This window comes from Puccinia triticina, chromosome 15A (assembly GCF_026914185.1).
Source record: "Puccinia triticina chromosome 15A, complete sequence".
NCBI lineage: Eukaryota > Fungi > Basidiomycota > Pucciniomycetes > Pucciniales > Pucciniaceae > Puccinia > Puccinia triticina.
Genome location: NC_070572.1, coordinates 2,686,204 through 2,698,467, shown reverse-complemented (window position 1 = coordinate 2,698,467; position 12,264 = coordinate 2,686,204). Strand labels below are relative to the sequence as shown.

Genomic DNA, 12,264 nt, shown 5'->3' with positions numbered 1-12,264 from the left:
CAAATTCTGGATGTGAAAATGGTGATGCTTTTGTGGGATCCCATGAGGTAAGACCCCAAATTCTAGCCGCATAAGTGAAGCAGTAGACTGAATCATAACAACAATATGTTCCAGCAAATCCATAGATTAGAATTTCAGCAATGTTGATTTGAATCTCATAGAGCCAAATATATAATAGTTTCTCTTGAATGGCATCTCAAGACCTCCCAGGTGGTTGGGTTAGGCTCAATGGGGAATCTTGCCTGGATCAAGGTTGATCTGTGTGTGAAGCCCCCCTCATCAATGGGGCTCCACACGAAGGGTCACGGGATTACGTGACCCCCGCGCATCGAATTACTTAGTCCGAGCTGCTCGCTTCCCTAGTCCGGCAGAGAGTTCCTCCTCTCTCCCGGCTAGGTAAGCTCGACCCCGTTTCTTCTCTCCTCGATTTCCTTCTTCATGATTTGCCTGTATTTAGACTAACGCAGAGAGTTCCTCCTCTCTCCCGGCTAGCCTGAAATCCAGTCCCCCACAGTTTGGACCTAGAAACCTCCCAGACGGCTTCTAGCCCGCTCCCCGCGCCCTTTCTACCCATCTCATCAGTGAGGGTCTACTGGACCCTTACACTGTGAAGTATGATGGTGGAAGATTGCAGTTGTGGAGCATGTTCAAGTAAAATTATCTCTTGAGTTCTTTCTAGAGATGGCCATTGGGCACTCATTGGCAGGTATCTGCCACCCTTCAGCAGGTACCTGTGTGCCCTGACAGGTTCATATGGGGTTCAAGGTGTTCCAATTTAGTCAAAATTCAAGGAAGGAGCTCTGCACCGGCCATGGGTACTGCAAGGGCTCACAGGCACCTTCTGAAGGGTGGTGGGTAGCTGCCCATGGGTGCCAAATTGACATCTCTAGTGACCTAGTCCTTGCTCCCTGACCAGCCCCTTTGCGACATGCTCACACAGGTGCTACATCTGATCCCAAATGATCACTCATGATCCAGGTTAGCCCTGGGCTCAGTCCGTTTTTCACTGGGGAGAAGTGCTGGGGGGTGAGTTTGCTTGGCGAAGAGGCATCACTTACCTGTCACTAGTGTGACATGTCCACTGCAATGTTCGGCCAAACGGTAGGGTGGACATATATATTTATGGTCCACTGTATGTACAATGATGCTTGGTCAAACATCAGTGGAGTATACTATATCGTTTCACTCACAGCTGGTCATGGAGGAGGAAGGGACCGACTAGATAAATCTCCATGACCAGCTCTCCCAATCAAATGATTGGTACAGCTGGTCATCGAGAGAGTAGGGAGCTCCCCTTGATGACTGGTAGAGTTGGTCATTGAGAGGAGCTGTTACACCTCTCGATGACCACCTATACTGGTCTTCAAAGGGAGTTGCAACTCATCCCAATGACCGGTACAGTTGGTCATCGAGAGGTGTAAAGGCTCCTCTCGATGAACCGTACAGACCGTTCATTGAGAGGAGCTGTCACTCCACTCAATGACCGGCACAGACGGTCATCAAGAGAAGGTGTAACTCCCCTCGATGACCGGCACAGGATGTCATCAAAGGGAGTTACAACTCCTCTCGATGACCGGTCATCGGGAAGAGTTGTAACTCCCCTCGATGACATCCTGTGCCGGTCATGGAGGGGAGTACCAGCTCCTCTTGATGACCAATTGTACCGATCATCGGAATGAGTTGTAACTCCCTTCGAAGACCGGTACAGGTGGTCATCGAGGGGAGTAACAGCTGCTCCTGATGACTGATCTGTCCCGGTCATCGGGAGGAGCTGTTACTCCCCTCCATGACCGGTACAGGCTGGTCGGCGCGAGGAGTTACAACTCCGCTCGATGACTGGTCTGTACCGGTCATCGAGGAGACTCTCCTCAATGACCGGGAAAGATCATTCATCAGGAGGAGTCAATCCCCTCGAGGACTGGTACCAGTACCTGGTCATTGAAGGGAGTAACTCCTCCATGACCAACTTATATCAGCCATTGGGAGATGTACCTCCCCTCGATGGCCGATCAGTACTGGTCATCGAGGGGAGCTACAACTACTCCCAATGACCGGTACATACCAGTCATCAGGAGGAGTCATTACTTAGTCTCCTCGATGACCACCTGTACCGGTGATCGAAGAGAGTTACTACTCCTCCGAAAGACCAGTACAGACAGGGGGAGTTGTTACTCCCCTTGATGACCACCTGTATCAGTCATCAAGGTGGTTACAGCTCCTCCCAATGGCCAGGACACCACAGATCGGTATTCCAGAGGGGGTTTTACTCCCCTCAAAACCTGGTGCAGACCAATCATTGGAAGCTGTTACTTCCCAATAACCTGGTTCCTGTGCCTCAAACTACACATGGACTTCACACCAACATTTTTGGAGGAAGCCAGCCCTGCCAGAAAAAGGGAGAGAAGACAATGGCATAAGCCTTCATATAAATGTATATACACTTCATTCCAAAACTGCTTGGATGTGTGACAGAGATGTCATATTGGCACCTGCAGCGGGTACCTGTCACCCTTCAGCAGGTTCCTGTGTATGCTTGCAGTTACCAATGGCGGCAGTTGGGGGTTCCATTTTGGTATGAGTTTAAAGAAATAGCTCCACACTGGCCATGGGTACCTGAAACAGCACACAGGTACCTGCTGAAGGGTGACACATTCCCGCCATGGGGGCCAATGGGTCATCTCTGGTGAGTGATACCCAATTGGCCTACACACATAACGAACCCCTCTGAACATACTTATCACAGATGCTCTCTGTTGACAGGAAACTTCAATGCTTATGGAGAGGGAACGGAACCTCAGACATTGGCATGTTCTGCCAAATCACCATATGAAAGATAATAAAATCTAAACTTATGAATAAGATAGAATACAGTTGAACAGCAATTCATATAATGTGACTCATGAGTTCAAAATATTTGTCACATCAAATCATTGTACTCATGGGCAATAGTTTCCAATGAGTTGTGGAGACAATCAAACAACAGTTGCACACTGACATTGAACTGACTTCAGACCAGTTGAATGATAAAATTACGGTCTGGCACTCTCTAGAGAGTGCGACAATTTCTTCCCTGGTGAGTGCAGTACAGTGTCCGCTACATGCGCTGTACACCTGTAATCTGTTTGGATAACAAAATTTTGAAAATTTTCGGCCCCAAATGACCTCCTTGAGGTCATTTGGGCTACTTTTGAAAAAGTACATAAGAAAAAGTTAGTTAGAAAAAGTTTTGAATGAGTTTGGATTTTTTTTGAATAAAATCTCAATAATCATTTATAATTGGTCCCTGAGGCTGCTGGCCATTGATGGACCGTGTTGACCGCGTGTCTATAAAATGTGGCTGTTTTGGGTTCGATAAATCCCCAGGGCATCCTCTGCCGCTGTACTTCCAGCGTGCGGTTTGTCCTCACCCCCTCCGCTGTTGCACTTGCGCAGTTTGAGGGGCTCTACTCGGTGGCCCCCCTTTGCATAATGCCTTCAATGCGGCGCGCTGGGGGTTATCCTCTCACCATTTTTTAACCCTGCTAGACAGGGATGGATGGTGGGCCACGGTGCATCAGCTTGCTGATGTTAGGTGGCTGGGTGCAGATTATTGCTCTGTTTTTGGTTGTTATAATATTGTGGTTTTTTTGTTGATTTTGGCATTTGAAGAGGGAAAACCTTTCATCTTTTTTTGTGGAGGTTGTAAAGGGGAAACCCTTGATTTTCTTTTTGTGATTTTTGAATATTTGTAGGGGAAACCCTTGAAGTTTTGTTTTATGATTCAGAGGCTTTAATAAACTTGGATTTTGCACATGCTGGAGATTTCTACTTCGACATCTCTTTATGTGACTTAAAACAACCAGGTATGTGGCACAATGCATTTTTTAACAAGAAGAAAAAAAACCCACTTCTGTCTGCTGTGATCAAAAGAGGACACCCAGATGAGCTGATTTTACTTCTTCATTGCCTTCTGTTTTACTTTTTGATGATCCAAAAAAAGATTTACATGCTCTTAGACAGCATAATAAGAAGACAATCACTGAGATCTGCCAAGAAGCTGGAAGATTACCTATCTGAATCCATAACATCTGGTTAATCATCTAATCATAAATGCATAAGAAAGGGCATGATGGCATTGGCAGTGTTCTGTACATAAACTGATGGTTCTTGGATGTTTTTGTTATTGTTGATTGTTTTTGTCAGAAACTATTACTGATTTTTGAAAGCCTCATCCTTGTACAAAGTGGCCAAGAAGTTCTAAAACTTTTGAATACTTATTTAACATGTTTCACTAAATTTTTTGGATTTTTTGGCCTGTGGGGATATGGATTCCAGGTCCCTGAATGACTGTACTTGGTTTATTTATTGGTGGGATTTTTAAAAAAACAAGGAAGCTTCAAAAAACTCCAAATGAATTCACAGATCAGTACAATAATAAGCTTGTCTATTGATTGGTCATTTTTTTTTTTTTTGGAAAAGTTGTGTCCTTCATGCGCAGTGTGCGAAGTGTTTGAAAACTTTGCCCACTGCACAGTGTGCAAACAGTTTTTTGCAGTGCGCAAAGTAAGTCTGTTTTTTTGGGGGTTGAGAAATTGACTCCCATAAATTACAAAATTGACTCCCAAATGGAGTTTACGTCGCGCGGACCACTTCGAGACGTCTACCTTGGGTCCTCATGAACAAATTTTGACCCAGGGGCGTTTTGGGAGTCGGAATTGTAATTCCGCAATCCCAAATGGGAGTCAGGATTTCAATTTTACAAAAAAAAAAAAAAAAAATAGAGAAATTTTCATATCTCCTCACTGGAGCACCCAAAAACTCCCAAAGCTTTACAGCCATCTAGATACACTTTCTAAAAAATATGTTAAAATTTAAAGCAGTAGAAACCATCAGGAAGGCCTTGTGGGACAGGGGGTTAATTTGGCAGATTTCCTTAATAGGAAATCCTCCAAAACCTTAGCTACAATGCTCCAAACACTCCAAAACATTTCCTGCAATAATAATAAGCTTTCTAGACCATATTTTTAGCTTCACGGCATTATCACACCTCAGGGACACCTGGTGTAGCCGGGGGCTGATTTGGTTGATTTCCTACTATCTACAGTGCTCCAAACGGCCCCAATTTTTTTCTGCTATAAGAATACACTTTTTAAAACATATTTTGAGCTTCACGGAATTATAATACCTCAGGGACACCTTGTGTAGGTGGGGGCTGATTTGGTGGATTTCCTACAAAGGCAATCCACCAAATCCTTAGCCATGGTGCTCCAAACACCCCCAAGTTCTTTCTGCAATATGAATACAATCTCTAGAAAAAATATCCAGTTCCAAGGAGGTATCACACATAAGGAACACCTTCTATAGGCGGGGGGCTAATTTGATTTCCTACTAAGGAACTGCACCAAATCCTCAGCTGCAGTGCTCCAAGCACCCCCAGAATTTTTCTGCCATATGAATGCACTCTCTAGAAAATATGTTGAGCTTCAAGGAGGTATTACACATCAGGAACACCTTCTGTAAAGCACCGTGGATAAGGATTTGGTGCAGTTCCTTAGTAGGAAATCAAATTAGCCCCCCGCTTATAGAAGGCATTCATGATGTGTAATCCCTCCTTGGAGCTCAAAATATTTTCTAGAGTGTATTTGTATGGCATAAAAAATCTGGGGGTTTTTGGAGCACCGTAGCTAAGGATTTGGCGGATTGGCTTTGTAGGAAATCTGCCAAATCAGCCCCCGGCTACACAAGGTGTCCCTGAGGTGGTCTAATGCCGTGAAGCTCAACATATGTTTGAAAAAGTGTATTATTATTTCAGAAAAAATTTGGGGCTGTTTGGAGCACCGTAGATAAGGTTTTGGGGGTTTGCCTTAGTAGGAAATCTGCCAAATCAGCCCCTGGCTACACAAGGTGTCCCTGAGGTGTGCTAATGCCGTGAAGCTAAAAATATGTTCTAGACAGTGTATCATTATTTCAGAAAAATGCTTTGGAGTGTTTGGAGCATTGTAGCTAAGGTTTTGGGGGATTTCCTCAAGGAGTGTTTGGAGCATTGTAGCTAAGGTGTTGGGGGATTTCCTCAATAGGAAATCCACCAAATTAACCCCCTGTTCCACAAGGTGTGCTAATGCTGTGAAGCTCAACATGTGTTTTAAAAAGTGTATTCTTATGGCAGAAAGAATTTGGGGCCATTTGGAGCACTGTAGATAAGGTTTTGGGGGATTTTCTGTTGAGGAAATCCACCTAATTGACCCCCCCCCCCCTGTTCCACAAGGCCTTCCTGATGATTTCTACTGCTGTAAGTCTCAACAAATTGTCTAGATCTAGATGGCTGTAAAATTTTGGGAGCGTTTGGGTGCTCCAGTGAGGAGATATGAAAATTTCTCTATTTTGTGGGATTTTTTTGTAAAATTCAAATCCCGACTCCCGTTTGGGATTGCCAAATTACAATTCCGACTCCCAAAATGCCCCCGGGTCAAAATTTGGTCATGAGGACCCGAGGGAGACATCTCGAAGCGGTCCGTGCAACGTAAACTCCATTTGGGAGTCAATTTTGTAATTTTTGGGAGTCAATTTCTCAACCCCCTTTTTTTTATTGTGAAGGGTTTTTTAGAATGATAGTGGCAATTCTTGGAATAACAAGATCAAGCCAATCCAAATTAATCCTTATATTCCCCTGGGCCTGAGGTTCAGAGACAATACTGACAGTTAGAATCTTTCCAACCTGTTCACTGCAACAAAAAGAAAGAAAAAAAAGAGTTGCCAAACTGGGCACAGTTGGCATCTACAATACTGTGGACTGAAAGAAGTTCTATCTGAGTAATATTGCTATCATTCATCAGAGTTTCCCTTTGAGTCAGCAGTTGAGTAGGTTTTTTTTCTTCTTGTAGTGTGCACGGTATGTGATGTATGATCCAGCAGAAGTTGCAGGATTATCCTCAAGTTAAACAAAGTGATCCTTATCCGTGGCAGAATGCATGGTTCAGCAGACTTGGCGAGTTGCTACATAGTCAATCCGAAGCGGTATGGGTTATGTGTCTGCCATCCTGAATTTGTTGACGGAGAGATGTGGATGGCAAGCTGGTGGACTGTGTTTAAGTTATGTAAATATGTTTTTGTGGTGCTACATACTCAGGAGTCTGGCTGCCTTAGGCTTGATCAGTGAGAGTGAGCAGAGGGGCTGTCGAAGCGGATCGAACGAAAAACAGAAAAACACCAAAAATTACATTATAAAGAATGCAGCCCCAGCCCGCCGCCGCCTACTTCGGCCAGCCAGAACCAGCAGCCAGCTGGCAGCAACCCCCGATGGACTACCCCAGCCGGACATTCACCAAAGCCCAGCAGGACAGCGCCACCGCCAGAGCCAAGCCGATGCCGCCCCCGCCGATCCCAGAGCTGGCCATCGCCGCACAGCAGGACTGGCCCCACCCCTACTCCCAGCTCCCCCAGGCCTTCGCCACCCCGCCCCAGCACCCCTCCGCCCTCCAGGCCTCGCTCATCCGACAGCTGGCCGAGAGCGAGCGGGCCAGCCAGCACCAGCCGGCCCTCAGCCAGCACCCGCACCCGCACCCGCACCCGCAACAACACGCCGGCCAGCAGCAACGAGCGGCACCCTCCCCCCACCAGAGCCAGCAGCCACTCGCCCACTCCCCCCAGCAAGCCCTCCCACTCAGCAGACAGCCCGCCCAGACACCCATCCCCAGCCAGTCGCCCGCCCGCACCCCCTTTGCCCGCCCGCTCTCTCAAGCCCAGAACCGCCCGCTCGCCGAGCTGCCCAGGCCGTCCTCCCAGGCCGGTCAGCAGGCCCACTCGCCCTTCCCATCCGGGCCCAGCCAGAACGGAACCCCGCAGACCGCCTTCAAGTCCCTGCCCGTCAGCAACCTCACCCCTGCCCAGCAGGCCGCCCGGCTCCCCGGACAGCACCACCAAGCGCCCACCTCGGACCCCAAGCGAGACGAGCTGAATCTGGTGGCTGCAGACCAGCGATCGATGTACCCCCTCGAAGCCCAGTCCCATCCGATCCAGCTGAGCGCAAGCCAGCAGCAATTCCTGTCACAGCAGCAGCACCAGCTCAGCCAGCTCACGCGCGAGCAGTTCATCCAGCTGCAGATCAGCCATCCCGCCCAGGCCGCAGTGCTCATGTCCCAGCATCAGGCCCTCGCCCGAGTCAAGGCTCAGGCAGAAGCCCAGAACCTTTCCGAAGCGAATACCCGGCTCTTGCTCGAACATCAGCACAACGACTTCTGGCAACATAACCAGCGCCTCTTCCTGCCCCCCGGCCAAGCCCCCGATGACCCAGCCCACCCACAAGCCTTCGCCAACCAAAACCAACAATCCTTGCACCTCCAACGTCTCCATATGGGCCAGATGCAACAACTCAAAGAGAGTAACGCCCTCCAGCAACAGGCCCTCCAGGCCGCTCAGAACCAGCGCGCCGCCAAGGGCAACCACCTCACATCCCCCTCCCCTCTCCCCTCCCAGGTCCAGCAACAACACCAACAACACCGAACTGTCTCCCTCCAACAGCAGCAACACTTCCTACGCCAACAGAATTTCCTCGCCCAACAGCAGGCTCAGCAACTGCCTCAACACCACCAGCAGCTCCCCCAGCATCCTCAGCAACTGCCTCAACACCAGCCGCAACTACCTCAACATCAACACCAGCAGCACCAGCTCCACCAACAGGCTCAACAACAAGCCCAGCAACACGCACACCAACAAGCCCAGCAAGCTCACCAACACGCCCAGCAGCACGCCCAGCAACAAGCACACCAGCACGCCCAACAACAAGCCCAACAACAACATCAACAAGCCCAGCAACAACAAGCGCAGCAGCAATATCAACAACAACAAGCCCAACAACAACAACAGCAGCAACAACAACAACAACAAGCCCAACACCAGCAAGCCCAACAACAACTGCAGCAGCAAGCGCAGCAGCAAGCGCAGCTACACCAGCAACAACAGCAGGCACAGCTACAACAACGCGAGCAACAGGCTCAACAACAGCAGCAGCAGCAACAGCTACAACAACAACAGCAACACCACCAACAGCAGCAGCAGCAGCAGCAGCAGCAGCTACAACAGCAACAACTAAAACAGAAGCAAAAACAGCAGGAAGACGAGTCGCAACAGGAAAAACGCAAGCTGGCCGAGCAACAGGAACAGCACCAGTTTGCGATCCGTCAGCGTCAACAAAAAGAGCCCCCAAACGACACGCACGCAGGCCTGGCGACCAACGAGTCTAATCTCAACCACTCGGGCTCGCCTAACGGTCGGCCATATCTTCCTGGGAACACCACGACGCCCTCGCGACCCAATGTGGACTCTTCTCACCAGACGCTGATGCCGGCCCCTGCGGCTCCCCATCCTCTTCCTTCGGCCGGCACTGTGAAGAAAGAGGGCGAGAAGAACGGGCTCCACGGGCTTCCTGCCTCTGCGGCGGACCATCTCCCGGTCCCCGCCGGCCACACCCACCACTTGCTTCCCGACCCGTCCCCCGAGCACTGGCCCCATCCTTCGGCTACCCCTGCTATCAATGGCTCGTCCGCTCTTGCCTCCAACTTCGCCGGCCACCCTCCCGCTCTTGCTGGCCACCCTGGATCCGGCGCCGGCTTGGTGCGGTTGCAGAAGTTCTTCGACTCGTTGACCCAGGTCGTTCTTGTTCGTCCCCCCCCCCATTTACAACCTTGGTCTTGTTTTGTTGATGTTGACTTTTTTTTTTTTGGAATGGACGCTTATAGCAAGACGACCCGATGGCTTTTCTGCAACATCTGGTCCATGAATTTTTCTTCGATTCTGCGATTTTCAAGCTCTCGTTATGGGACTCGAATGCAGGGAACAGCAAGCCATTTGGTTCGTGTTTTTTTTTGTCTGAGTTAAATCTTTTGAGAGGAAGAAACTGATTTGGAGAGAGATGAGATTACAGAGATACCGATCGGATCATTAGCGCGATTTCTGAATGAGTTTTTTGATGCTGGAGCGCGATCGATGACGATGAGTCATGCGAAGGCGGCGGAGATGTTACTATTGATGCCAGTGGTGCACCCGACGCTCGGGACGCGCCATGTAGGCTATGCGGTCGAGAGCGAAGCGAGCGTATGGGGCGTGGAGTATAACACGGGAGTGAAGGTCGAACTGATGGGCAAGCTGAGTGCGAATATGTTCAAGAGTGGACCGCCGTCGACGAGTGGAGGCGGCTCAGATGGAGTTGGAGGAGCGGAGTTGAAGATGGACGCGCTAGAATTCATCTGCTGTTCGCATGTCGAATGGATCAATCGAAGGGCGGTGACACGGGAGACGATCGACCGACTGTTATCGGCCCCGGCCACCAAGGCCGACCCCGCCGACCCAAACGACCCGCTTGCTCCTCCTCCAGCTGCTGCCGCTGCCACGCTTCCCGCCCCCTCCCCTCCGACTCCCGGCCAGGGTAAAACTCCCCTCCCCCCTACGAAGGGAAGACGCCAGTCCGCCGCTACCGCGCGAAAGAAAAGCGTCGCCGCTGCCGCCGCCGCTGCTGCCGCCGCCGCCGCTGCTGAAGAAGCCGATAAAATCGCTTACAGGACCGTCAAATTCGAGGCTCTCGCACTCCCGCTTAGTCCGGTCGGGCCATTCGGAATCCCCGAGAAATCGATGCGCTGTTTGGAGGTCCGCTTTCATCCACTTCTCTCTGCTTTTGCTCCGTTTTATGAGGCGTTGTTGACGTTTCGCATGTTGTTTGTTTAGTTGATCGAAGGAGTCACTCAATTAGGTCCCGTGATGGCCTTTTCGATCGAAAACAACATGCCTCCATTGGGTTAGTCTCTTTCCTCCTCTTGTCCGTTTCTAGATGAGCGCGGTGATGTGGCTGACATGGGAATGGGGATGATGATGATGTAGCGGCATTGCAAGAGTTTACGGAGAGGACGGCGATGGCGATGGGCGGATCGATAGACGGTGGGGGCGGAGCAGGTACCAGTCGCGGCGCGAAAGGGCCCACGACGAACGAGGCCACCAGTCCCTCAACCAGCCACCACCATGCGCGCAACCGCTCCTCTACGTATGGCAATGGAGCAACAGGGGAGCCGGGTGGCGAGGCAGAGCCGGACGATTCCGGCAAGCAGCCGCAGAACCACCCCCCCGCCACTAGCTCCTCCTCGACCGCCTACTTCCTCGCCGGGAGAAACAACACCGACGCCTTGCCTCCCATCGTTCCCCCTACATCAGCCACCACGGCCGCCCCGCCCGCATCCTCCTCCTCCTCGACCACTCTCGCCCAACAACAACAGAACAACAACAACAACTCCTCATCTGCCTCCCTACCTGCACCAACAACAACAGACGACCTCGACCCTCCTCCCCCTCCTCCCGCTACTACTACCTCCACCAACAACCCCCAGCCAGACCCTCCCTCGCCACTCCCCTCACACACATCCCTCCTCGAAAACATCGGCAGCAACGCCAAGAAAAACGAAGCACCCGGCCCGCCCATCGTCACCCGGCATTCCAACCTCTCCGCCCACCTCAAAAGACGAGCCAGCTCGAACGACTCGCTCGACGACCACCCCCACCACCATCTCCACAATAACCCCGCCTCTCTTCCCTACCATTACCAGAACCATCTCCATACCTCCTCCTCCCAACAACAGCCTGGCCTCCTCCTCCAAAACTCCGCCCTCTCCCACCAGCTCCCCATCCATTCGAATAACAGCACCATCAATAACAGTAACAACCGCCGCTCCAGGTCCCCGTCGCCTCACTCCGCATCCTCGAACTCGGCGCCCAATCATCCGAGGAACGTCCGTGCTAGACTCGGGAGTAAAAGTAACAGCGCTTGACGGCTCTTCCTGCTCCCCCTCTCTTTTGCCTATATCTCTTCCTTCTTCTCTTGTGTCTCTATTCGGCCGCCCCTTTTTTGACAAAAGTGAACCAAAATTTAAAAATCAAGTGACTTGAACTCCTTCGGATCCCTCTGCGGCCTCTCCTCTCTTCTCTTGCCCCTTGTTGCCTCTTCTTCGTCGGGACATTTCCTCTCTTCTATATATACATGCATCGTGTTTGTGTGTAGCTCGCCGTTTCTTCTTTTCCCGGCTCCTTCCGCTTTTTCTTCTCTCCCAGATCATGGTTGTTGTCTTTTGGTATTTATATCACACATATATAAGGTATACAGTCAAATGAAGTGGTTGATGCACTGTTCTACACGATTCTGGAGGACTGAGGTTTGCAAGAGCCCGGGCTGGAAATGAGTGTAATGAAAATGTGTGAGAACGGTTTGGCAGAGACCTGAAATGGTATCTCTACAAGAGTGTTGCCCCT

At 50.4% G+C, this 12,264-nt stretch overlaps 1 protein-coding gene across 1 annotated transcript; it reads left to right on the top strand.

The window, feature by feature from the left end:
- Positions 1–7,206: 7,206 nt before the first annotated feature.
- On the top strand, positions 7,207–11,786 carry PtA15_15A263 (uncharacterized protein; the record flags this gene model as incomplete). Its single annotated transcript, XM_053163452.1, has 8 exons — positions 7,207–7,494; positions 7,567–8,804; positions 8,875–8,956; positions 9,106–9,633; positions 9,714–9,825; positions 9,899–10,617; positions 10,696–10,765; positions 10,849–11,786. 8 exons carry the CDS (start codon positions 7,207–7,209, stop codon positions 11,784–11,786), a joined length of 3,975 nt encoding a protein of 1,324 aa, XP_053027426.1.
- Between the last annotated feature and the right edge of the window lie 478 nt (positions 11,787–12,264).